We start from the raw sequence: 25,213 nt of genomic DNA on the forward strand, positions 1-25,213 counted from the left end.
AAATTTGAATAAAAAGTAAAATAATATTTTCGCGTTGTCATGTTTTCAAAGTCTGCTTTTATTTTTATTCTTAACGAGAACACTTCCTTTAATAAAGGAATGTCTAAAAAGATTTTCAATTTCAGAAAATGACAAAGGAGACTGACAAAAAGCCAAAAGAACGTCCGAATCAAAGAAAAGTTGCATTTCGAAATGAAGCAATAAATGCATTAGTAAATACAGATGAGGACCAAGTCACATTTTCGAAAGCAATGGAAGTTGCCAAATTAGATTGTCAAAAGTGTCTTCTACACGATATGCATAGTTCAAAGTAAGCATTTTTATTAAACAAACTATAATTAATTTTGTTTTTATCGATTCAGGTCATCGAATTGTCGCGATAATCCATTTTGTATACATCGATTAGGACTCGAGAAGTTTGAAAAGTTGATAACTCAGGAGCAGGAAACTAAAGAAGAAGCGAAAAAAGATCAAAAGCGGAGAGATCTGAATGATCAACCAGCCGGGCTTATCAATGGAGGAAACTTTTGCTATGTGAATAGTTTTCTTCAAGTCTGGTTCAACGTTCCTGAGTTCCGGCAGTTGATCTATGATTTCCGACCATCGGAGAACTTTGTTCCGTTAGTTTTGTTGCCTCAGTTTTTCAAAAAAAATTTGTTTTATTTTTCAGGCCAGAAGCTCCAAGAATGAATGTTCAAGCAACTATGCTCGCGCTTCAAGACATTTTTTATACACTACAGACAACTCCTTTCGTAAGTTATTTGATATGAATGCTGTTAATTTTAGATTTTTCTTTCCAGAACGAGACCGACAAAACTTCGAATCTTGGGAAATTACTTCGATTGAATTCAGAACAACAAGATTCTCAGGAATTCGGATTAAAATTCTTCAATGCACTCGAACGATGTCTTCCAGATCATCCGAATGGAAAAGAAACTTTGAAAAGATTAAAAGATCTTTTCACTGGAGAGACTTGTACTCGAATTGTATGCAAATGTGGACAACGATCTGAACGGGAAGAAACAGCAATCTCATTGACTTTGAATATTGAAGGTTATTGCACACTTCTAGATGCTCTTGATGCTTACTTTGGAGAAGAACAGTGAGTTCGATCTTTTTCTATTCACTGCTAATATTTATTTTCAGTCTGGACGACTTCAAATGCTCAAAATGCAATAAAACTGGAGATGTTTCGAAGCAATCCGATTATGTTAAGCTACCTCCTGTCATTGTGATTCAGCTCAATCGATACAAATACACATCCAAAGGGCGTCAAAAGTTAAAAACACCAATGGCATATCCAAGAGAAATTCCAGCAAAAGCATTTCAAAGAACGAATAATTCAATTCCTCCGCCTGCTGAGATGTATGATCTTTTCGCAGTTACCATCCACGAAGGCAATAACGCTGAATGCGGGCATTACTATGATCTTATCAAATCACCGCTCAATCAGAAATGGTATCGGTACAATGACGAGGCGAGTAGCTTTTAGCATTATATTCCTTTAAAAGGTTTTCAAAAACATATCTATTGAAACTTTTTACAACTTGGGCTTCACAATTCACTTTTTCAGACAGTCGAAGCCATCCCAAAGCCACCTGGAACTGAGAAACCCACCACAGCAAAAACTGAAAAATCACGGAAAAAAGATAAAGAAAAATATCCAACGGATCAAAAAGCATGTTATGGACTTCTTTACCGGAGACGTGATGCATTTAAACCACTTCCACATCCAAAACTTCCTCCAGAAGAATTGATTATTGACTCGAAAACTGAGATCGAAGAATTATTCGAAGGATTGACGAAAAAGAAAATTGAGAAGAGTGAAAAGAGATTGTATGATCTTGAGAGACGGATTAACAAGGTGAAGATTTCGTATGGAAAGCTGGAAACACATAGCGATAAATATAAAGAAGCAAATGAAGTTGTCTTTTTGCCAACAACTCTTCTGCAGGATGTATTAGCTCAGGAATATGAAGTTGCAAAAGGAGAAAAGAAGAAAAAGAAGAAAGAAGCATCGGAAAATGAGGAGAAAAAGAAAAATGAAGAGGATGAAGCATTGTCCGCCGCGATCGCTGCATCTGAAGCCGATCAGAGAGATAAAGCTTCGTCTGAACCTTCAACTTCTGCTGCTGCAACAGAAGCAGGAGATGATGAGGAGTTGAGAGCAGAAAGTGAAACACCGAATCCTGAAAATGCTGAATCAACACAAGTTGCTATCATGGAAACAGATGAGATCATGGATACAACTCCCACAAAAGATATTGATATTCTCGCGAAGGCAATGGAAGATAATGCACTCCCAACCGTTGAGGTGCCACAACCAGAACTCAAAAAACGAACTCGTCAGCAGAATGGAGAAGTCAAATACGTGTATTCTCAACGAACTCCTAGAAAAAGCCATAATGGGACGAATGGAACTAACTCGAGTCCCCAGAAACAACCGGTTTCATCACGAGTTGCGGCTCTGCTGAGTTCTCATGAAATTCCAACATGTGGTCACGGAAAGATGTCAATCGATCCAATTCTTTACGGAGATGTCAAAGCAGTATCACGGGCTCCAGCAATCGCCTTGCTCCGTGAGTATGACTTTCGAGTGAAAATCGTGTATGATAATGGAGAGAACGTTTTCCCGGAAAATGAAAAGGAACGAGATGTTTTTATTTTCACAGCGTAAGTTTGAACATAGACATACTTTTCTGTATAAAGTTTAATTTCAGAGAAGACATTTGTATGGAATGTGTGAGGGAAATGCGTGAGGAAGGAAATTTTAACAATCAACTGGAAGACGATGAAAAGCTTGTTCGACGTATTCTGAAAGAAGAAAAGCAACGGTGTTCTGTGAAATGCCCTTCCGAACGGCCCGATGGATACCTTTACGTAGCTAAATTTGCACTTTCCAACTTCAAGAAGTCAGCCATGTCAGCTCGCGAGAACCGACTTGCTCAATCACATAACAAACAAGGAACACTTCATTTTGACTCTCATCCGATGGTATTATTTTCTCAAACACTTCAAGCCTAACTCTTTATTAGTTTCAGCAAAAATCGAATTCTGGCTACCTAACGTTGTCGTTGAAAAGGACTCGAGGAAAACCTCGCAAATCATTGTCGGAGATTCCTGAAAAGATGCAGAAGCTTGATGAAATTGGATCGAAAGAATTGCCAGATGAGATTATTGCTGATGAAGAAGAAATTTCGGAAAATATGGGATCCGATATACCAACAAAACCGGTGGAGTCGATAAATCCAGATGCGCTTGTTCCCTTCGAGAAGATTGAATTTAATTCAGAGCTTCGTTGTTCACACGGAGGAATCAATTTTAATCAATTCAGACTATCTGTTTCTCCCGAAGAGTGGGCTCATTTAAAAGTCTATTTCGATGAATGTTACGAGGTGAAATGTTCGGACGACGTGTGTGATCAGTGTCGACAAATGGAGGTTGACGCACAAAACGGATCCGAGAACATGCGTGGGTTGGTCAGAGAGATGCGCAAACGAATCAGTGACACATTAAAAACCGTTGAATCAAGAGCTGAATCTAAAGAAGATGGTGCAGACATAAAGTATGGAATCTGTAGTGTCTTTATAGATAAGCTTAGAAAGCTGACGAGTCGACAATCTACGAGTCCGCCATCTATCTGCCAAGAGTGCCTTCTTTGTCCACATCAGCAGCCGTTTAAAGGATTTTTGAATGAAGTGAGTCGAATTCTCGTATTTTTTAAAAACATCAAATCTTTTAACTTTCAGGATAATCACAAAGATTCACACGTCGTCGGTCTTACCGAAGAGGAATGGAACACGTTTCTTACAGAAATAAGGAAACTTGAAGAAGCTGGTGATGATCAATCGATTGCGGTAGATCCTTGTCCAATCCCCATTGAAAATGGTCAAATTGTGGACATGTGCGAAAAGTGTTTTGAGCAACATATAAAGTTCACTGAAGAACAGAAATACATGTTTGAAAATGAGAATATATATGTGAAACTTGTGAATTTGAATGTCGAGGAAGATATTGCGAAGGCGAATGGGAAAGCTAGAAGAGGACGAGCTAAGAACTTGTATGCTATAAAGATGTCCTCGACGAATAAGCTGATGGAGCTGAAAGTTCAATTGTATGATAAAACACACCAATTACCAAACGATCAACTATTGTATCGTACAGCCGGCGGTGAACAGTTTGATGTTAGCAACAATCAGAAAACATTGTTCGATCTTCGTCTTTCTCCAAATAATAACGATAATGTAAGCTTAGAGAAAAGGCCGAAAAATATCGAATTTGATTAATGTTCCTTTTCCAGCCTCTCATCCTGATTGCTCAACAGTTTTCTCCATCTGCGTCTCAAGCTGATGAAACTGGTGATCGTGCCCCGGAGCGTGGTTTCGTGGATACAGCGCTCGCTCATTGATATTTTTTCACAGACAATGTTTAATTCTTATAGCATTTTCTGCAACTTAAAGTATAACTATGTCTAGATTTTGAAACTTTTATTTGTTTGCCATTTCTTTTGCCCCCGATCCCCGTATTATAATAGCCTCCAAATATCGTCTCCGCTTTCTCCCGCCCCTTTTGTTCGCTGGATCTCCATCTATTTCTGACTTTAAGTTATCTTTTATTCCTGGGTTTTTCTTCGAGTTGAAGGAGTTGAAATGATACACTTATTATTCAAGTGTCTGTGTCTAGCCGATTTACTTGTAGCATCATGCTAGATACCAGAATGTGAATGATTTCTCTGAAAATAAATCATTTGATATTTGTTTCCTTCATATTAATCATTTATAAACACCCGGGAGGAATGGAGTGAGAAAACTTCGAAATGTAGGAAATTAGCAAAAAAACAAATAAGAGCGATGAATTAATTTTGAACATTTTTCTGATCCGCTAGTGCTTGATAGTATCCTGTATGATATCCGCTCATGTACCAGCTCATAAGCATACTGTTCATGGCTTCTTTCTGATTAACAGGGGCCATTGCGATTATGTTTGGAGGAACTGGCGGTGCGAAGGATGGAAATGGCATCGAGGTATTTGGTGCAGATGAGGTAGATTTTGAATTTGAATGTGCTACTGCTGAAATTAGTTTTTAAAATGTTAATTTGGAAACATTTGTCTCTTACAATTTACAGTTGATGTCTTTTTTGTCTTTTGAAGATCATTTTCAGCTTTCACAGCGTCCGCAATAGCTTCTTCATTCAACCAGAGATCTTTCATTTGTACAACTGCTTGACCTCCATAATAAATGAAAGTAACTCCAACTTCGAGATTATCAGCACCTCCAATAGTATCAATTGTTGCAGGATAATCAGTGACCTCCCCGTTTTCTTCATATGGAGCCATACATTTCCCACCAACTTTCCACTTAAATTTAATATTTAGAATTTAAATCAGGCCTCAAAAAACACTCACTGTGTACATTTTTCCATCTTCTCCTTTGAATTTTCTTGAAGTAATTTTAGCAGATGTCTCATTTTTCTGAAGAATTGTAATTTTATTGGAACACTATTTCTTAACTTACAGAAATTTCTTGAAGCGATTCATCATACATTTTGATTAGCTCCGTATCATCCCAAACATCGTCTACCTCCATGTCGCCCTGTAATATATACAAAATAAATTTCACACGAAGTTGAATAAAAGATATACTTACACTTTTCGACCAGATTTTTGCCATATTCTGAAAGTTAGAAGACTTTTACGAAAGTAATTTCATTTGATGAGTGCCTGCGGTGACTATGCAAAAACTGCGTGCCAGTATTGCAAACTAACCCCGCCCCCATGTGTCCAGTCTCACGATATCCATGATATTTATATCATGATATATATATATATATATTTATTTCAGTGATTTTGAGAAAACAGGAGGCCCACAAAAAAGGGATGTGCAAAAAGGGATCTGGGAAGGGGGATCAACGAAAAGGGGATCTGGCACAGTGCCAGATCTCCTTTTCGTGGGGCCTCATAAATTTTTGATCTTTTTTAAATTGTTGACTACGGTAATCCATCCGATTTGGCGGGAATTTTCAGAGGCGGAGTTTAAGTTTGAGCGGGAAAATGTCAATGAAGGGGATGATTTCCTCATTATCGTCCCAATTTTCGCGATGAATGTCGCTCGTAGAAGAAGTGGCCTGTTTCGGTCTACTATCGGAGCACCGCCGAAGGCCACAAGAGGACGTGCTGCCGCACCACCCATCAAAGAAGCCGATCCAGCAACAATCCCAAGACAGTCGGCTCCTGGAGGAATAACGATTGGAGGTAAATTTGTTATTTTTGTTTTTAAATAACTTCCTCGTGATTTCAAATGTTCGCACTTCTAAAATAGCGTTGTAATTGCTTTCAAAGTTTAAAACAACAACCAACAACGAGTTTAATTATGAATTTTCAGCCGCTGCTTGTCGTCCTCCGTCTCGTTTGCCTGGCGCCACAATTTCTGCTACTGGTAGAGCATCGTTGCCAGAACGATCAGCGATGGCCAAAACATCGACGAGTTCCCATTCCAGACCGGCGTTGCAATCGACCGCGAGCCGTAATACAACACTGACGGCAGCTTCTACGTCTCGACAACTTCGCACTGGTCGTCCACCACCACCATCAACTCAACGTTCAACTGCGACTTTTTCCCTGAAGCCGTCGGTAGCAAGAGCCCGACCAGTGGCACAGAAGCCTATTCTCCCTTCCAAAGTGACGCTTCTTGAGGAGAGAAATGCGCAATTGGAGCGTGAGATGGCTGAGGCTACCGACTTTGCCGAACATCAAAAGAGCAAGATCCAATTCCTGGATGGCAAACTTGAAGGCGCGGATCGCAAGCTGATTTCACTGCAAGACCAATTGAGCACGCTGAAAGAAGTCCACAAGTCAAAAATGGAGGAGTGTGAGGAGTATCGTGTTCACAACAACGATCTCCGGGATCTGCTCAACGAAAAGGAAGCTGAGTTGAGAAAGTTGCACAACGATGTCGTCGATTTACGCGGTCAAATTCGTGTAGCTGTTCGCGTTCGACCGTTGATCAAATCTGAAGTCGACACCTCGAGTTCTGCGATTGAGTATCCAGCTGTCGATGCCATCAAAATCAATGAAGGCTCGAAGCCTGGAAATGTTGTCAAATTCGAGAATGTTTTCACACCAGTCTTCTCGCAGAAGGAAGTATTCGCGAACGTCGAGGAGTTCATTCGGGTTAGTTTCAAAATATAATATTAATAATAAAAATGTTGATAATTTCAGTCGTCACTGCATGGGTACAACGTCGGATTGATTGCCTATGGGCAAACCGGAAGTGGCAAAACTCACACGATGCGAGGAGGAAATGGTGAAGAGGAAGGAATCATCCCGAGAGCAGCTGCATTTCTCTTCGCTGAATCCAAAAAGCTCGAGTCACTTGGATGGAAATTCGACTTCTCATTGTCTTTCCTAGAAGTCTACAACAACGTGGCATACGACCTTCTCAGTGGCCGAGACGTTGTCCAACTTCGTTTGAACGATCAAACGGTTTCCATGATTGGGCTATCCGAACACACGATTTCCAATGTTTCGGATGTGGCTAGGCTGCTTCGTGTAGCAGACGGAGGCAGGAAGACGGCGGCGACGAAGTGCAATGGGAGCTCGTCTCGTTCGCACGCCGTTTATATGTGGAAGATCAAAGCACATCAGCCATCAACTGGTAAGTTTCTAAAATAAAAATAACTCATTCACAATATGGACTTATAGGTATTTCAACAACGTGCCAACTCAAACTTGTGGATCTCGCAGGATCGGAACGTGCCAAGGAGTCTGGAGTCAGTGGCGACCAGTTCAAGGAGATGACTAATATCAACCAGTCGTTGTCTATCCTTCAGATGTGCATCAGCCAGCAGAGATCCCAGAAGGGACATGTTTCATATCGCGACAGCAAACTGACACAGGTGCTGATGGACTGCTTGGGACGTGGCAGCTCGAAGACGATGGTTGTGGTCAATCTCAATCCATGCAACGAGCAAGCGACAGAGTCCAAGAGAAGCATCGAATTCGCCTCAAAGATGCGCAGTACTCACATCGGATCGGCCGTGCAGCAACGGACTCTCCTGGGTGACGTGTCCCAGATGTCTATGAACTAGACATTTAATTATATTTTAACATTTCATGTAAAATAACTTCATATTTATTGCCTTGTGCAAATCTTATATTCTAATGTAACCTAAGTATTTCGATCATTAACAAAATGAACGAATTTCACGTTTACTTTGCGTTTTATTGAGTTTTAATCGTCTGTTTCAGAACAAAGGCTCTCCAGCCCGCTACGAAAAATGTAGTCTGATCTAAATGCTGTTGATTGGGTCACTGTCTTGAGCTTTATATGGATGTTACATTTTTTACGACGAAGTTTTGTTGAATTTGAAAAGGGTATGCCCCTTTAAAGAGTACTGTAGTTTCAAACTCTTGTTGTACCGAAAATTTTCCAGGAGAAGAAGTTTACGTTCCGCCTCGCATTTATTTGCACGTCGCGCCTCCACTTGATTTTTGTGGAAGAAATTCTGAAAAAAATGGTTTACGAAACCCACATTAACTTTATTTAAAATAAAAAATTAAAACAGGCTCTGTTTTCAGGAGTCAATTGATTTATTTACAGAAATCATTTAGCAAAAAAAGTAAAATTGGAAGAAAGAAAAATGAGAGAATAAATCATTTAGAAGAGTCTAAACTTGAGATTGTGAAGAATTCCTGCAGTGATTGTTTTACAAGTTCTTGATTGGGTCATTCTCCTTCTTGATGGAGTAAGCGAGGTAAGCGTAGAAAGCGGTCCATACAGCGAATGGAACGACAAGGAGGCCAGCCTTCTTGTCAATCTAAATTATTATTACTATTAATTTTTGTGCGGAATTAGATTAGACGTACCTTGTAGAATGCAAAAGATGCAGCTGCAGCAGTCAAACTGACAACAGTGGTATTCTTCCACAAACATCCCAGCTCCTTCTTCTTGACGATCGGAATTGTTGCAACAGCGAGAGTGACACTAGCTCCATACAAACCAAGAGCCAACTTTGTGTCGTTGTAGTCGAACCCACCTCCGTTCTTGTATACAAGGTAAGAAGCGTATCCCAAAGGCGATAGAGTCAGAAGATCGACAGCGGAATAGACTCGAACGTCTTTTGGAGCCCAATTTGGCTTTTTCAATGCCTGAAACAATAAATTATAACATAAATTATGAACACATTTAAACTGACCGCCCACCAATCAGCAACTTGCTGATCTTTGGCAAATGATGCAAAGGCAGCCACCGCGGCTCCAGCTGGAATCAACGACGAGATGATCGCATTACGAGTGTCCTGAAATAAACAACTTCAAAAAATTAACACGCAGTTTTGTCTAGAAATTACCTGAGTGGTCCAGAATGGCATTTTTTCGTAAGCAGCAAGACGACAGTGCTCCTTGTCAATAAACTCTGTAAGAAAAAATTGGTTTGCGAAACGGGAGTTAAAACGAGGTGCACACAAAAGTAAACGAAAACAGGGAAACGAGAGGTTATTCACGTTATCTCTGCGAATCCACACAAACTGGGCGAACAGTTGTATTTTGCATCATTTTTTTAGATTATAATTCTCTTCACACTGATTCAGTGACAGTCCGTCTGATAAATAAACTGGAAAACAAGAAGAAAAGGTCATCGAAATTCAGGCATTGGTGGTGGTTGGTGGCCGATTGTTCTCATCGGTCATTTAAAATGGCAGAGGCAGTAGGAAAAGAACAACAAAATTTTACGAGAGAGCGTACAGAGCGAGGAGTGTGTTAGACAGAAGGACATTGAAGAGAAAGCCAAACGAGTAAACATGCTGTTGCGGATCGATTTTGAAAAGGGAGGCTCGCGATTTCATTTTCAAGGAGAACCAAAATCTTGTGCTCTCGTCAACTTAAGAGTTGGTGCACGAGTTTTGAAAAAAACATGGATGGATATATAGTCATTAATGAAAAATAAATAAAATGACAGTTCGTCCAAAAAATAATTGTTTTAAATGTTTCTGAAACGGAAACATCAAACTTGAAGATAGTCTGAATGATCACAGCGAACACTACTGACATTCTAACGCCAATAAGTTATATCAATTGGAAAATATAAGTTTTTGCTAGTTCTAAATGCTATTGACAGTTGCGAATAGCGCGTGTGAGGACGAATGTTTGGCGGTCAGGCGGGCGGTCACAACAAAAATTGAGAAGGGATCAGTGAGTAGAAGAATGTACATGCTTTGCAGTTTAGAACGGACAATAAAGAACATAGAATATAAAATCTACAGACGCATAAAACCTTTAAATACTTCTCCAGTTTCCGAATGGATATTTGACCAGCTTTTCTCGAATTCACCGCGATGTTCTTGACAAGTCATTTTTCAAATGAATTATAGAAGTAGAATGATATTTAGAAAATATATTTTAAGAAGTCTGGCAAAACTATGAAAACGATCAGGCTTCACTAGAGATGAGAATGATACTGGAGAAGTAAACACTACGAAGGACGCCGAACAGAAAAATAACAAGATTGTTGTTCTGAGAGAAATTGTTACGATTGAAAAAAATACTTGTTGTTAAAAAACAATTTTCGATACAGACATTAATGTCGACATTCCTTGAAGTTTAAGAAGAAGAAGTTTTTATTAATAACACACAACGAACAAGGCAATCAGCATTTTACACAAAGCATCACAGGATTAATCTAGAAAACAAAATACATGAGCAAGCAAAAGGAACTAATAAATGAAATGAAACAGAGTTTGGCATCCACATGAAAAATGATATCAGAAGAAAAATAGGGTGCATGATATAGAGGGGACAAGGAACGAATATCACAGGTATTAATCAGACGGGGAAAGTTTACGTGGTGTCAATGCAAGCATCACCTTTGGCTGATCACGGAAACTGCCGCGATGATATTGTCTCGAATTACCACGCTTCTCGGGAGTTGTTGAAGAACTATCTGAAGTGAATGGAGATCCAGGCGTACTGAACCCAGAATCGGGAGGATTTGAAGCAGGTTTGTCCTGGTGTGATTGCATGAGGGACATAACTGCATTGCGTGCTTCCTGACATTGTTCTTTGTTCTGAGCCACGATTTCTACCGGTGTAGCTCCGAATGAAGACTGGACTTCAGTGTGAACGGTAATAACGCAATTGAATTGTCTCTCGATATGCTTTTTCACTGCAGCACGATTTCCTAATATTTTTCCTACTTCCGTGGTTGGAATCTGAAACGATAAAATGTAAAAATACTTTAAAATTGACATTAATCGTACCCATTGCTTGATTTTTTCGACAACGCATGTTTTTGGTGGGGTTAAAGGAAGCTCTTGCACTGGAGAAAGCCTTGGAGGTGGAACCGAAAAATCCGATGGGAAAAGGAGGTGCTTCTCTAGGCTTGCGGAAAGAAGAGGTTCATCCATAATAGACGTCGTCGGCGGTGTCGATGTCAATATCGCGTTCGGCTCGCCCATCTGTAGAAAATAATATTAGATGTCATCTGAAACGTTATTTTCTACCGGAAACACTGAGTTCAGAAAGCTATTTGGTGGGAGGTGTGTTCGAATTTCCGGATTGTACGAATTTGCTAGAACAAAATGAGTATTAGAAGTGTGAAAATTTCAACGAACTGTAGCCCATTCGTGTGGTTCGTTGTGTAGGCGGAATATTCATTTCCAGAAGACCGAAATGTTCTGTCAAACATTCTATCATCATCTCTCTCGCTTTATTGACAGCTTGCTCAGTTCCGAACATTGTTACCTTGCCAGTGAACTGGTCAATCTGAAAAATAAAATCAGCACAGTAGTTTTAACAAGCTCACGATAATATCAGTGCAGCGGGATCTCCGTTGCAAATCAGAAGAGAAGAAGAGAACAACAGCACAGTATGCCCGTGGTAGAAGAGTATGACAAATGTGTGTACAAGATGCATTGAGGGCAGCCTCTCGTATCATACTGAAACAGGTAATTCTAAATCGTTGAGTTCAGCAGAAATTACTAACATTTGAACATCTCTCTTTCGCCATACGTCCCGTAAGATTTTTTCAATTTGATTTATGTCCACTGCGACACCATCAGCACTGCTGATCACAGAGAGATGATCGTTGATTACAACTATGGAGCATTGAAACTGTCCTTCAAGAGCTGCAACCAGAGCGCATCCTTGAGGTTCTGAAAATGATATAATACATGGTTGTTAATGTTTACAAAGCTATTCCCAACCTGCCATGAATGCCTTCATTTTTTGGGGAATATAAAGTTCTTGAGGAACAGGGTACGGCGTTGAGTCGTCCATTTTCTTTTAAAATATCGATTTAAGAAGAAGAAAAGTGCTGAAAATGTATCTTTAGAGACGATAGGAATCATAGGCCTAAAATCATACGCGCCGGTTAGAAGTTAAAGTGAGTAAGGGGATTATTTAATTTTAATTAAAAATAAAATTTATAAATTCGTGTGAACGATTAATTATGCAACACGAAACCTCTTTTTTAATCCACAGTTGAAGAAAAATAGAAAAATTCGAAAAGAAAATCTTAAAAGCAATTAAAGGAACAGGGAATATCTTCACGAGGTCTCACAACGCAAATTACCGTACTTCAAAAATTCAAACTTTTTTGAAAATAGTGTTTTTTGTTGATTGAATTTTTGTTTTTCTGAACTTGCATCCGGCCGGAACGTTAATTTCAAACGATTTCGGGTTCTGTTATAAAATAAAAGTCTAATTTTGTTCATAAGTTTTTACATGTGAACTAAGTTATTTTTGTCAACTCCGCCTATTTTAATTATTTTCGTATTCAAACATTCAGGTTTGAGTGCTATGCTTCTAAATGTTGTCTTTCAGATTCTTGATATAAGATGTCATCGAAATCGAAGTCACGAACGAAGAAAAAGCTTCGTCAACACAGTTCAAGAGGCCCAATCACTGAAATGCTCGCATCAAACATGTGTATCTTTGAGGTTTGCGTAAACTTACGTTTTCTCCTTTTTAACACTTTTATTTAAAGGCACCTCCATTCAAAGCGGAGCAGGATTTCCCGATATATCTTGCCGCCGGCTACGAAGAACGAAGAACGTTTCTCAAAGAATCTGCTTGTCTTGTGGAAACGAAACCAGACGTAGAAAATTACAGCCAGTCGCATGTTAAAGTTCTGAATAAAATCCGAAACGATCCACATCTTAATGGAAACTGGAAACTGCTCCCCAAATATGATGAGGATGTGAAAGGCACAATGATGCGAATATTGGGACAACGAGCAATGATTTCACAAGGAAGGGAACATGAAATTTCCACATGTCCGGATTCCGGCCAAGAGTGAGGAATTAATTTAATTATATTATTTTAATACATTTCTTTTCAGTGTTCCATTGCTTTCGCCGACTTATATTACTCCAAGGAAAAGAATTCGAGTAACAGAGAATCTCACTTTCAACACCTTAGATATCGTTCCTGTCTATTCTGATCTACCAGATGAAAAATTGACTTCAATTCAAATTCCCGATACTCTTCTCTTCGAATATACAGACACGAATGTTTTGAACCCGTGCTCCGCAAGAAACATTGCGAAAGCATGTATTATGTCTCAAAAGGAAGAGAATACGGTACTTTATTCTTCTTTCTTTCCCTGAAGATTATTTCTAGTCAATTGTTCAGTTATTTTATGTATTGCTAAATTTAGTTTTTCTTCAAGGTAACAACTTATTTTCTTTTTCAGATTCGTTGTGATTGTTGCTCATCGAATCCAATTGTACCATGCTACGAAAACGAAAACTGCCCGTGCTATAAATTAAACCAAAAACTGCAAGGATTACAAATAAATAGTTCCAGTCACCCTCCTACCAAATTCGTAAGTCCTTCCGTAAGAATATGAAAAAATTTTTAATAAGAAGTTCAGGCGTCGTTTGATCCAGTAATGTTCTCCAATTCGAATAGTACATTCGATAGATGTATTGGATTCTCCTGCTCTGAAGCGTGTGGCTGCAAAGGAAACTGCACCAATAACAGTTTATTAATTCTTAACAAAAAACTGTTTCCGCTCGAGATCTATCGAAGCAATGAAAACGTTGGATTTGGATTACGTTCATCTGTTCTGATTCCAGCTGGCACGGCAGTATTGGAATTTACTGGAGAAATAGTTGAGCGTAATCAACTAGATCGTGACAGTCAAGATTATGCTTATCAGCTCACAGATAAAGACAATTCGAACTGGAGGCGTCTTTTGGATACAATGAAATTCTCTGATGACTATAAAAAGTTTTTGAAGAAGTTGAGCTACGAAGAATTTTTCATTGATCCAAAAGCCAAAGGAAACGTTGGACGAATGATTTGTCATAGCTGTTCGCCGAATTTAGAAATCGTTCGTGTCTACCAGAAAGGTCTTTCACCAGCTCACGTACATCTCGTTTTCATTTCGCTGTTAAACATTTATCCAGGAACACCGGTAAGCTATTTTATAAGTCTTGATTTGGAAATTTTATACCACTATCAATCTAGCTCATAAAGTTTGTTTTTACATTTCAGCTTACAATGGACTACGGATACAACTACATGAAAAATCATCTCAATGGAAAATGCGAGTGCGGAAGTTTTGCATGTTTGAACAGAAAAAGCTCCTGTCATACAAATATGTCATTCGGAGATGTAAGTATTTTTAAATTTGCAATTTTAATATAACATTTGTTTCAGTTCGCAGCTTATTATCGCAAATTGGACCATCAACAGTGGGAAAGTTGGCACAAGAACATCTGCGAACCTCTTTCATGCAACGACGATGTAGTTGTTTTAGATTAAGTGTTTTTGAAGTTTTACCGTTTTTTTTTCTTATTTTTTACTGATTTTCTTTTTTTCGTAAATAATAAACCTTTATAAAATCTTGAATAACGTATTACGCGAATTAGATTAAATCACATTATTCAACCAACTATACGAACCCATTCGAAACGTTTTTTTTGCTAATTTCAATAAAATTGGAGTTCATATCCATATAAACCTCCGAAAAAAAGTGCCAAACGACTTTCAATCAACTCTGCCGGAGACTTCATTTGGCGGAGCAACGAATCGGACGACTCGGGCCCGCCCATCAAAGCTCCGCCCATTTGCAAATGGCTACCAAATTAGGGTGACCTCCTCCAATCTCAATATTCTCCTTTTTCTTTTGTTTTGATAATTTTGATTATAACTGCATTGAAGACCTATATATATATATTGGAAGTGGCTCCTGCCAGCTAAATTCTAAAAATTTCGAAAATAATTTAGATTTGCATTGACCGTAGAATGATAGCATAAGCCGAACGATACAAATAAACTTTATTACTATTCGGAAACGCAACTTTATAACGAAATAATTAGTTTCCAGGTCTCGACGCGAAAGTACATTTTTCGAAAAAAAAGAGTATGCGCCTTAAAGGAGTACTGTAGAGTTTTCCGCGCCCGTCTTCATCAATTTATTTTTAGTTTTCTGGAATTTTTCATTTAGATTTTAGATGATGATGACGCGGTCCAATTTTGTTGTTGAAAAATAATTATTTTTAAGAGAAACATCGTTTTAAAAAACAGAAAGCGGAAAGTACTGTACTTCTTGAAGGCGCAGCGAGACCTGGTACCGTAGTTGCGCGTCAAAAATCTAGTTTCTCACATAAAGTGACAGACCTTGAAAGGTTTGAAGACAACAAATGAGATTCGAAAAGATTAAGTTTTATTTAAAAATATGGATTATATTTATAGTATTTCCGGAAATGACATTAGAAATACTCTAAATGTCTTTAACAAATTTAGATTACTTTCTGCAAAATGACAACAGTAGAAGAAAAACTGATATCGTGATGAGGAAACAATGATACAACTATTTTCAAAAAATATTTCTCGCGGCAGGAACCAAACGAAAACATCTGTGCGCTTTTGAGTACGTCTTGTGGAAAAAAATGTGGAAATCTTTTTCAAGGGTTCAATAGTAATATGGAAATATTAGTCATTAGTCATATTTAAGTTTCTAAAAATTAGTTTGTTTGAGGAATATATTTACAAAACATAAAGGTACTGCCCTTGATGACCTTGATATGCCTGAATTTTCTCCTTACTTTTTGTTTGCTAGAAGATTTTTCCTCGAACTTTTTTATTCTTTCAACAAAAATTTAGATTCAATTATTTTCCAGGTTAAACAGACGTTCGAATTTGTGAAATGTATGCCAGCAAACGTCGCCAGCGGAACTTCAAAAGGTGAATTTCAAGATTTTACCAAAAAAACTAGCATATTCTCGTATTATTCATCCATCAACTACCGTAATCCGCTCCCTCTCTTCTTCATCCGAAATCCATTGAAAATTCTATCCACTTCATCGTCGTCACGACTTTTTGGAAGGCGAATCTGTCCAAAATAAATATGTTACGAAAGTTGGCTGGATTCGGAGGTGATATGGGATTGGAGAGAGGGAAAGAAAACAGTTTAGGTGAAACTAAGAAACATTAAAAATAACAATTGGATTAACATTTAAACATTTTATTATTTTGATAATGCGAGTTCCAAATGCTAATAAGACAACACGAATTGCGCATTTCTACAAATTATTCTCATATTCAAGTTAGCATCTGGTATTTATAATTTACAAATGTTTGAAACTGCTCAAGGAGTTAGAGGTGGAGTAGTATCATAGGGAATTGCCAGTCAACATTTTGGGAAACTCCAAAATTTCAAAAAAACCTTGGCTTTTTGAAAAATTTATAGCTATTTCGTATGTTTGAATTCCTACAAAAAACGTCTTTGATTTTAAACAATTGTAAATAACAGTGGGGTTACCTTATTTTTGAAATGCACTATCTGTGGCACAATTAGCAAAATTAGTTTTTAAAATATAGTAAAACCGAAAACCTACTTAGATTGAAAATTACTTTATGTGTTATGATAGCGAGCAGAAAGTTCTTTCTATTTAAATTCCTTGTATTTTGTCAAAAATGTGAAGTTTAAAAAATACAGGGATCGTTTTTTTATGTAAAAGATAATATGCTCATTTCCAGTTTTTCTTAGCTTGAATATTTTGAGCTGTGAAGAAATAGATTAAAAAGTACAAAACTTGCATAGCCCATTGCTCTAATTTGACAATTCATATCTCGCTCGCCATCGGCTTTTTCAAAAAATGGTCAATTGATGAAATATATATTTAACCTTTTCCTATATTTTTAAAGTCAGCAAATTTTTTGACCAACTCAAAGATAACCTGAATACCAGTATGAGGGCTCAAAGAATGGGAATAGTTACAATGAAAAAAAAACTAGAAAAGTGAGAAGGATTGTAGTCTAAGGCTGTCGTCGTCCTTGGACACGATCGTTTTATTCAGACTGATGGCTTCAAACTGCCTTCTTTTTCTGTTTCTTCACATCTTCTCCACCATGTTCGTGCCATGTGCTCAGATGTGCGTGTGACACGGAAACTGTGCGTGAGGTAGAAGACTCTCCGTCTTCCCAACACTGCTCATTGGCCAGTCCGACGGTCTGTGTATCATTGAATCGTTGAGTCTCTTCTCACTCGCATATCGTGACAATGAAGACTTGTCCACATCAGGATTACTGCACGATGATTCGAAACACGCAAAACTACCAAAACGCACGCCAGTTTATATTTTAGAACCCAGACACTTTTCAGTCAACTTCCCAGTATCCCCTTCTCATGTGCCCTAGAACACGTAGCAACCAAGAGTGTTGTTTGAATTTTTTTTCGATTTTTAGTCTTTCTGAAAAAAACACTAAAATTGTTGCTGTTTCGGTAAAACCTAAAAGTTGAAAAAGTGTAAATATTTTCTAGAACAAATTCTTCATCAATTTGTTTGTATTGATAACAATAGAAGTTCAAGTTAGTACGTTTGATTTTGTTGATTTTCTCTCTCATCTGTTGCTCATCCTCTTCTCCCTCCTATAGAAACATCTCCACCATATGGTGCACAATTATAACAGGCGATAAACATTCACGTACAAATTCCGTAAAGATTCTTCCATGGAAGACCATACGAAATGATTGTCGAGAATTAATTGCTCCACTATGCCATCCTCGTTGAATTTTTGAGTGTTTTGCATGTCATGGAGAGGAGCCAGGTGTGGGAGCTATTAAAATGAGCGAATGTGGAGAAAGAGGGAAAGGGGAACCATATCTAAATGTTACAAGAAAAAACAAATATAATGATAGTGTTTCCAGTTTGACACACCTGTTCTTTTAGTTTTTTTTTATAAAAAAAACAGAACGCATGGGCATATAATCAACTGGAACATTTGCAGGGTACGGGATCCGCCGAAGCAGTTGACTAACACCAATCCGTCGAAACGGCACAGAGAACGGTGAGAATTGAATAAAAATTAGAAATTATTAGAAAATTGTGGACAAATTGAAAATAATTTTACAAATTGATTTTTCATGCCTATACAGTTCAAACTAAATTACTCATGTAATACACTGAAAAATGTTAAGACAAAAAAGCAAAACTGTACGCCTGTCGATTAGTTTTCTAAAAGGCTTAGTCCAAATTTTGAAATATGCATAAATATCTCCGTTTTTAATTTTCAGATTAAATGGAGAACTTGAGACGGTTGCTATGCTTCTTCCTTACGACAGCTCTACCATCAGCCGTCTGGATAAACTCTCCGTGCTCCGACTTGCAGTCAGCTTTCTTCAATGCAAAGCTCACTTTCAAGGTAAGAATTTACGTAACAATGGATATCACATCAAAAGTTATGTCACAAAGAACTCACCTTTTTCCCATCATTCCGAACACCTTAGAAGTCTCACATGCAATATTGACAGAGAAGGTGCCAATTACATGTTCAATGTGTCACATTCCTCATCTTCCGTAACCACTTGATGACCGTACCCTTGACATTCTCTGTGTCTCTCTAATAATTGAAGTGTCTGATAGTATATGTTTATATAGGGAGGGTGTATCATGAGTTATTGACATATTCTTGATATTTGATATGACAACCTGGCTATTAAATGGTCATGAAAGGTGAAATATAGAGACTTTTGCTGGTTATATGGGACTTAATTTTAGTTTAAGAAATTGTAAAAAATCAAAAAAAAAAAAGTTAACTTGAAAACAGTTAATTCAGTTAAAACACAGGTTACTTGATTTTATTCGGAAGCCTTAGTATTTGTGAATATGATATCGCATCGTTTAGTACCATAGTCTTCATAATTTTCCACCATCGCGCCTATATTATTCACTCGTTTTCTTTTTGGACTGGCTGCCAACAGATGCATCAGTTAGAGATCAAACGTCTTAAAGAGAGTACTGAGAAGAATACGGTAGGCGGCAATTAGAAGAAGATGCTCTGCTTGCTCCCTTCGCATGTATGTTATGTCTTTCAAGTGATAAATTGGACATCTCGATTGAATGCGTGATGATGAAGATGTGAGGAGAACGAAGAAACACAAATGGATGAAGAAAAGGGGACCAATAGATGAAAGAATATTAAAAATTCGTTGAGATAATAATTAATTTCTGAATCTGAAACTGGAAGTAAGTACATGTTAGGTCTTCACTTTCAAACATTGATCTACAGTAAGAAACAGGATCAGGGTTGTTAGGCTGTTTGCGTTTTAATATGAATAACGCAACTTGAGAAATGCAAAATGTTACCACATATTAAAAAGTCAATATTTTTTTCGTAGACTCTGCAACTTGATTTTACCAAAAATATAAATTGCCAGATGCCAAAACATCAGCAATTAGAATTTCCAGTTATCAAAAATAATGAAGTTTTTCCGATGACTGTGACTGTTCTGATTTGTAAAACGGACTTTAACACTTACATTAATTCATATTTGTAAACACAAAAGTATTTGAACCTTGTAGAAAATGACTTGGCGAATTGGCACAACTTCTCATCAAATTTTAGCAACTTGAAAAACGCCATTCGCAAATGTTACTCGCAATGTATCTCTTTGAATTACATTTTTTAGCCGAGTAACTTTTAAAATTATATTCTTAGGTTACCCAATACCGAGAACTCTGAAGGAGACTGTTCCAATCAAGTCTAGTCAAAGATTGTTCTTCAGTGGGAAAAATGTTCTAAACTCGGCAAAGAATTACGAGTGTTGTATAGAACGTCCAGCACCTGACGAATTCAAAATTATTAAAACAAAGAATAGAAAGGTAGTAATTTTGATAGATTTATTTGCAAGTAGAGAAGAGACATTTCAGAGTATGAAGGGCTAGTTCGAAAGGATCCTGCTCACTCCTTCTTCTCATCGTCCTTCTTCTCCTGAAAATTTATGTTCAGAAGATTGCTAAAATAAGGGCTTTGAAATATAAACTCACATCGTCTTTCTTGTCGTCATCCTTTTTGTCGTCGTCCTTCTTATCCTCATCTTTCTTTTCTCGTTTGGACTTCTTGGACTTCTTGGATTTTTTGGACTTCTTCGACTTGGACTTGGCTTCTTTCTTATCGTCTTTCTTCTCATCATCCTTCTTTTCATCCTTCTTGTCACCTTTCTTGTCGTCTTCTTTCTTATCGTCCTTTTTCTCTTCATCCTTCTTTTCGTCATCCTTCTTTTCGTCCTCCTTCTTTCCATCCTTCTTGTCGTCCTTCTTGTCGTCCTTCTTTTCATCTTTTTTCTCACTCTTCTTCTCTCCATCCTTCTTTTCCTCGTCCTTCTTCTCGTCCTTCTTGTCTTCATCTTTCTTTTCTTCCTTTTTCTCGTCTCCTTCCTTCTTTTCACTCTTTTTATCGCCATCCTTCTTTTCTCCATCAGCAGGCGCAGCGGCAGCATCTGGAGCAACTGGTGGAGCGTCTGGAGCAGCGGGAGGCGCTGGTGCAGGAGCAGTTGGGGCAGTCATCTTGGATGCGGACTTTGGTGGCCTGAAAAGGAAATCTGTAATTTTCATTCCTGAAACTCCTATAAACTCACGGTGCTTTCTTTTTTCCTCCGCATCCAATAAGCGCAGCAAGTGGGCCAACGAGAAGCAAAATGGCGTGTAGATAGTCCATCGGGCTCATCGTCTTCTTGTCGCTTGGTAGCGTTTATACAATTTTTGTATCGAATATGAAGATTCGTACTGAATTTTTATTTAATTTTTGTTCTTATATGGACAAATAATGTCAGGGTGTCACGCCAAAAAAGTATTTGTGAGAATTATTGAATTCAAAAAGAAAAAATTTATTTTAACATGTAAATTTTCTTACTTTTTCATTAGAGTACGTTAGATCATTTGAATTCCTTCCCTAAAATCAGTTTTCAAAGCTCTTGATACATTTGAAGATGTTCAGAAGTAGGAAACACTCTGGAAGGTGTAAACACTGAACATTTTTTTAAACCAAAATTCGATCAAAAACTCTAGATTTTTTGCAAATTAAAAAAAAAAATTTTTTTTTTGAAATCCATGGGCTAAACTTGTTTATTTTCCTTGAGAGACTTCGAAAATATTTTAAAATTTCAGCATGTCTACACAACTCTCAGTTCCTGTCAGCTGGCTTTCCAATGTCAACTCATTCGTATTCTTATCAACCACACCCTCCTATACCATTTTCAAACAAAGTTCCAACAATCTTTGATCTACGAATTGGAACACCAATGTTGGACCCAGAAGAATCCAATTTTGAAGAAATTAGTCTGAAATCACTTGGTGGATTTATTCTTGTTCTCAATGACAATGGAGAAATCTATTATGCATCTGAAAACGTAGAAAATTATTTGGGATTTCATCAATCTGATGTTCTACATCAACCAGTTTATGATCTTATACATTCGGAAGATCGTGATGATATTCGTCAACAACTTGATTCGAACTTTCATATTCCAACGTCATCTGCCTCAAATCAATTTGATGTTTTTGCACCACGTATGTGAAATAGTATTCGAATATTAAAAATGAATAATTAATTACAGAAAACTCAAAATATCTGGAACGTAATGTGAACGCAAGATTTCGGTGCTTATTGGATAACACATGTGGATTTTTGGTTAGTGATACTTCATGAAATTCTTTCAAATAACATTTTGGCGGTTCAACATTTCACAAAAACATAAATTTGTATAAATTCTCCAATTTTGCACTAAACCGGTTACGCACATATTTATTTACATATGTATCTGAATCAAGGGGGCTTATCTGACATATGTACGGGGTTTTGGTTAGTGATGCCTTATTTTTAAATTTTTTATGGTAACATTTTATTAAAAAATAGTTTAAGAACCAGTCAGGAAATTCTACGAAAAGAAAAACAAATTTGTAATAAAATTTTTCTGAATTATTGAACAGAATCATGCAATTTTAATATAAGAGACATAGGATTTAACTAAACATATATACAATACTTGTGTTATTTTTCCCAATGAATATTATAATCTTCTGAGTTTCGTAGGAATTTATTTGGGATGAGTCTTACAGTGAAAAGGGTTACTCTTTTTGATTTTTGCGGCATCAGTTTTAGAAATTTGTGAAGATACGTTATCGTAGAATATGTTTTCAGAGAATTGACATGCGCGGAAAGTTGATGTCTCTACATGGATTACCATCATCGTATGTAATGGGAAGAACTGCCTCGGGTCCAGTGCTCGGAATGATTTGCGTTTGCACGTTAGTTGTTTCAAACTTTGCGTTCAGGACTTAAAAAAAAAATACTTCAGACCTTTTGTGCCGCCTTCAACATCCGATTTAGCATCCGAAGACATGATTTTGAAAACAAAACATCAGTTGGATGGAGCTTTAGTATCTATGGATCAAAAGTGAGTTTTATTAGGTAAAAATAACTTTTCTACTGATAATTATTAATTACAGGGTTTATGAAATGTTAGAAATTGATGAAACTGATCTACCAATGCCACTCTATAATCTAGTCCACGTGGAAGATGCAGTCTGCATGGCTGAAGCTCATAAAGAAGGTGTCAATATTTGATTTCTCGAGCAATTTGTAAATAACTACAATGAAATTTCAGCTATCAAAAACGGGTCATCTGGTCTTCTGGTATATCGTCTAGTCAGCACAAAAACTCGTCGTACGTATTTTGTTCAAAGCTCCTGTAGGATGTTTTACAAGAATAGCAAACCGGAATCAATTGGCTTAACTCACAGATTACTCAAGTAAGTTTTTTGATATTAGAAAGAATTGAAAATTATACAAATATGCTTTGAATATCTAGCGCACATTTGCTGTAAAGTGAGAAAAAGTGAGAAAAGTTTTCATTGATTCAGTGAGAAAATGTTGAAAATCACTCCTATATTGCTAAAATGGCAAAAATTATTTTACAACTAAAATTAAAAACTTTTTATCTTAAATAATCGATATCGCAAAAACTCAATATTAGGCTTTCTATTCTCAAAAAAAACTGAAATTTTAGTAAATTCGGAAAATTCATTAAAACTTTGACTCTTTTTAGAAATCCAAAACTTTTCGGAGCACCTCCTTGGAAAAATCGATTTCATCGTTTTAAGCCATCATTTATTTTTCAGCGAAGTGGAAGGTACAATGCTTTTAGAAAAAAGAAGCACATTGAAAGCTAAACTATTATCATTTGACGATTCATTTCTTCAATCTCCACGAAATCTCCAATCAACAGCTGCACTTCCATTACCATCTGTATTGAAAGATGATCAAGATTGGTTTGTTACTAGCTTTTGACAAATTTAACAATAATTATTTTCAGTTTGGAACCATCAACATCCAATTCCCTATTCCCATCCGTTCCTGTTCCAACTCCTACAACAACCAAAGCAAATCGCCGACGAAAAGAAAACAGTCATGAAATTGTTCCAACAATCCCATCAATTCCAATTCCAACTCATTTTGATATGCAAATGTTTGATCCATCATGGAATCATGGAGTTCATCCACCAGCATGGCCTCATGATGTATATCATTTGACACAATATCCTCCAACATATCCACATCCACCAGGAACTGTTGGATACCCTGATGTTCAAATTGCACCTGTGGATTACCCTGGATGGCATCCAAATGGTACGTTACAATTGGAATAACATTGTTGAAATTACTTATTTTTAGATATACATATGACACAGCTGCCACACGGTTTCACACCAGATGCTCAAAAGGTATTGTCTGAATTTTAGTCTAAAAATTAAAATTAAATTTCAGCCCATAGCATTATCTGTTAGTAATGGTTATATTTTAATGTCTTTGTAATCATTTCTATCTAGTTTATCTTTTATTTTTCCATATCTATCATTATGGTTGTGTATATCAACTAAAATTATTTATCAGTAACTCAAATCTCGGTAAGTTTTTGGAAAATGTTTTCAAAAATAAAAATGGCAGAGTGGGGAAATTTTTCTAATATCTGTCTAAAAGTTGAGTAGCGTGAATTGTAAATTTGTTTCAAAAAAAAATCAAAAAAGTATTCAACTCGGAAATACAACAAAAGAAAAACGGAAAATATAGAAAAAGATTTAAAAATCCTACTTAAATAATGCAATTATTCAATTCCGTCGTTGTATTTCTGAAGTTAAGTTTTTTTTTAAATTTTGAAGCAAAATTCCCATTCACGCTACTCCACCTTTGAAAATGTATTTTGCTCTAATTCGAAAATCTACAAAAACGTTAAACTTTCAAATTTTCAGCTCGTCCCACCACATCCACAAATGAGCCATTTCACCGAATATCCGACCCCTTCAACACACCACGATCTTCATCATCACCCATTAAAACAAGACAATTTTCATTTAATCTCTGAAGTAACCAATCTTCTAGGCACGTGAATTGTAGTACATGAATAAAGAAGCGAAAAGTGTAGTTTACAACCCCATACATACAGTAATCATCGAGATAATCGTCTTGGACCGACACACTTTGAATCTTACGAAACATGTGTCTTCAGTAGTAGTTTTGTCCCATTTTATTGCTCAACAAGGAGGTAATTAAAGAGGATGAGTGTTGCGAAAGTTCTTCAATGAAACGTTCACCTACAGTACACCTACAAGGAAATCGTTTAATTTCGTACACTGTAGAAACCGTTTTAAATAGAAAATTTTAAAAAATTTGGAAACAGACAATTGAACTCAATTCATCTCATCAATTGATCAGTTATGTGGTGCATCTTCAGCGAGAGCATTCGGAGAAGGGAGAAACAGATCTCTTGGCTCTTTGCCTAAGATTGTCAAATAAGTTTCTCCACTAGTAACTAGAAAAAAGGCTTTCTCTCCAACTTTAACAAGAAGTCAATCATGTTAATATTCAGAAAGTTGTCTCAAATTCAAGAAGAATCTGTATCGAATTCTAAGAATAATGGAAGACTGTATTT

The 25,213-nt window shown here is 37.0% G+C and overlaps 8 protein-coding genes and 3 non-coding genes across 15 annotated transcripts; 5 read left to right on the top strand and 6 right to left on the bottom strand.

Annotated features, from left to right (window-relative positions):
- The first annotated feature begins 119 nt into the window (after positions 1-119).
- Positions 120-4,758, top strand: usp-48 (Ubiquitin carboxyl-terminal hydrolase usp-48). 2 transcript variants are annotated; one of them, NM_001392830.1, is made up of 10 exons: positions 120-310; positions 363-620; positions 671-752; positions 801-1,102; positions 1,147-1,481; positions 1,578-2,673; positions 2,721-2,994; positions 3,042-3,698; positions 3,750-4,244; positions 4,301-4,757. In NM_001392830.1, the coding sequence occupies exons 1-10, from the start codon at positions 129-131 to the stop codon at positions 4,406-4,408; spliced, it is 3,789 nt and encodes a 1,262-aa protein (NP_001380262.1). In that variant the 5' UTR covers positions 120-128; the 3' UTR covers positions 4,409-4,757. The 2 variants fall into 2 exon arrangements, with proteins under 2 accessions (NP_001380262.1, NP_001361851.1); NM_001375101.3 differs by having other exon boundaries at positions 126-310; positions 3,036-3,698; positions 4,301-4,758.
- Positions 4,747-5,809, bottom strand: smn-1 (Tudor domain-containing protein; the record flags this gene model as incomplete). Of its 2 annotated transcripts, none has more annotated exons than NM_001392831.1 (5): positions 4,747-5,070; positions 5,118-5,358; positions 5,407-5,472; positions 5,516-5,593; positions 5,648-5,809. In NM_001392831.1, the coding sequence occupies 4 exons, from the start codon at positions 5,585-5,587 to the stop codon at positions 4,856-4,858; spliced, it is 594 nt and encodes a 197-aa protein (NP_001379187.1). The 2 variants fall into 2 exon arrangements, with proteins under 2 accessions (NP_001379187.1, NP_001366985.1); NM_001381073.1 differs by having other exon boundaries at positions 4,856-5,070; positions 5,648-5,671.
- A 70-nt stretch (positions 5,810-5,879) lies between these two features.
- mir-4932 lies at positions 5,880-5,989 on the top strand. Its single transcript, NR_050390.2, has one exon. It is a non-coding gene; the product is annotated as a pre-microRNA mir-4932 (primary transcript).
- Positions 5,990-6,024: 35 nt separating this feature from the next.
- On the top strand, positions 6,025-8,210 carry klp-16 (Kinesin motor domain-containing protein). Its single transcript, NM_060126.9, has 4 exons — positions 6,025-6,252; positions 6,383-7,170; positions 7,219-7,654; positions 7,702-8,210. The coding sequence occupies exons 1-4, from the start codon at positions 6,099-6,101 to the stop codon at positions 8,085-8,087; spliced, it is 1,764 nt and encodes a 587-aa protein (NP_492527.1). The 5' UTR covers positions 6,025-6,098; the 3' UTR covers positions 8,088-8,210.
- A 360-nt stretch (positions 8,211-8,570) lies between these two features.
- Positions 8,571-10,349, bottom strand: tspo-1 (TspO/MBR family protein; the record flags this gene model as incomplete). 2 transcript variants are annotated; one of them, NM_001264187.4, is made up of 5 exons in its annotated part: positions 8,575-8,816; positions 8,866-9,147; positions 9,195-9,296; positions 9,348-9,412; positions 10,271-10,349. In NM_001264187.4, 5 exons carry the CDS (start codon positions 10,347-10,349, stop codon positions 8,706-8,708), a joined length of 639 nt encoding a protein of 212 aa, NP_001251116.1. In that variant the 3' UTR covers positions 8,575-8,705. The 2 variants fall into 2 exon arrangements, with proteins under 2 accessions (NP_001251117.1, NP_001251116.1); NM_001264188.4 differs by lacking the exon at positions 10,271-10,349 and having other exon boundaries at positions 8,571-8,816; positions 9,348-9,368.
- Positions 10,350-10,598: 249 nt separating this feature from the next.
- mina-1 (Messenger RNA-binding inhibitor of apoptosis 1) lies at positions 10,599-12,309 on the bottom strand. Its single transcript, NM_060127.6, has 7 exons — positions 12,198-12,309; positions 11,978-12,146; positions 11,798-11,930; positions 11,607-11,757; positions 11,496-11,563; positions 11,253-11,450; positions 10,599-11,204 (listed from the first exon to the last, which is right to left on the bottom strand). The coding sequence occupies exons 1-7, from the start codon at positions 12,268-12,270 to the stop codon at positions 10,815-10,817; spliced, it is 1,182 nt and encodes a 393-aa protein (NP_492528.2). The 5' UTR covers positions 12,271-12,309; the 3' UTR covers positions 10,599-10,814.
- A 154-nt stretch (positions 12,310-12,463) lies between these two features.
- Positions 12,464-12,484, bottom strand: 21ur-11854. Its single transcript, NR_050391.1, has one exon.
- A 332-nt stretch (positions 12,485-12,816) lies between these two features.
- Positions 12,817-14,848, top strand: set-32 (SET domain-containing protein). The gene is made up of 7 exons (NM_060128.3): positions 12,817-12,932; positions 12,980-13,287; positions 13,334-13,574; positions 13,688-13,819; positions 13,868-14,413; positions 14,494-14,613; positions 14,659-14,848. Exons 1-7 carry the CDS (start codon positions 12,831-12,833, stop codon positions 14,761-14,763), a joined length of 1,554 nt encoding a protein of 517 aa, NP_492529.2. The 5' UTR covers positions 12,817-12,830; the 3' UTR covers positions 14,764-14,848.
- A 1,274-nt stretch (positions 14,849-16,122) lies between these two features.
- Positions 16,123-24,705, top strand: ahr-1 (Aryl hydrocarbon receptor protein 1; the record flags this gene model as incomplete). 2 transcript variants are annotated; one of them, NM_001025865.4, is made up of 13 exons in its annotated part: positions 16,123-16,188; positions 18,235-18,294; positions 18,521-18,648; positions 21,393-21,794; positions 21,842-21,915; positions 22,426-22,532; positions 22,583-22,681; positions 22,734-22,837; positions 22,892-23,036; positions 23,406-23,555; positions 23,600-23,913; positions 23,959-24,008; positions 24,534-24,705. In NM_001025865.4, exons 1-13 carry the CDS (start codon positions 16,151-16,153, stop codon positions 24,669-24,671), a joined length of 1,809 nt encoding a protein of 602 aa, NP_001021036.1. In that variant the 5' UTR covers positions 16,123-16,150. The 2 variants fall into 2 exon arrangements, with proteins under 2 accessions (NP_001021036.1, NP_001021037.1); NM_001025866.5 differs by lacking the exon at positions 16,123-16,188 and having other exon boundaries at positions 24,534-24,671.
- Positions 18,833-18,853, bottom strand: 21ur-14484. The gene has a single exon (NR_050392.1).
- Positions 20,112-21,014, bottom strand: cylc-2 (Lipoprotein). Its single transcript, NM_060130.5, has 3 exons — positions 20,864-21,014; positions 20,274-20,814; positions 20,112-20,217 (listed from the first exon to the last, which is right to left on the bottom strand). Exons 1-3 carry the CDS (start codon positions 20,950-20,952, stop codon positions 20,188-20,190), a joined length of 660 nt encoding a protein of 219 aa, NP_492531.1. The 5' UTR covers positions 20,953-21,014; the 3' UTR covers positions 20,112-20,187.
- Positions 24,706-25,213: the final 508 nt, after the last annotated feature.

This window comes from Caenorhabditis elegans, chromosome I, assembly GCF_000002985.6.
Source record: "Caenorhabditis elegans chromosome I".
Taxonomy (NCBI): Eukaryota; Metazoa; Nematoda; class Chromadorea; order Rhabditida; family Rhabditidae; genus Caenorhabditis; species Caenorhabditis elegans.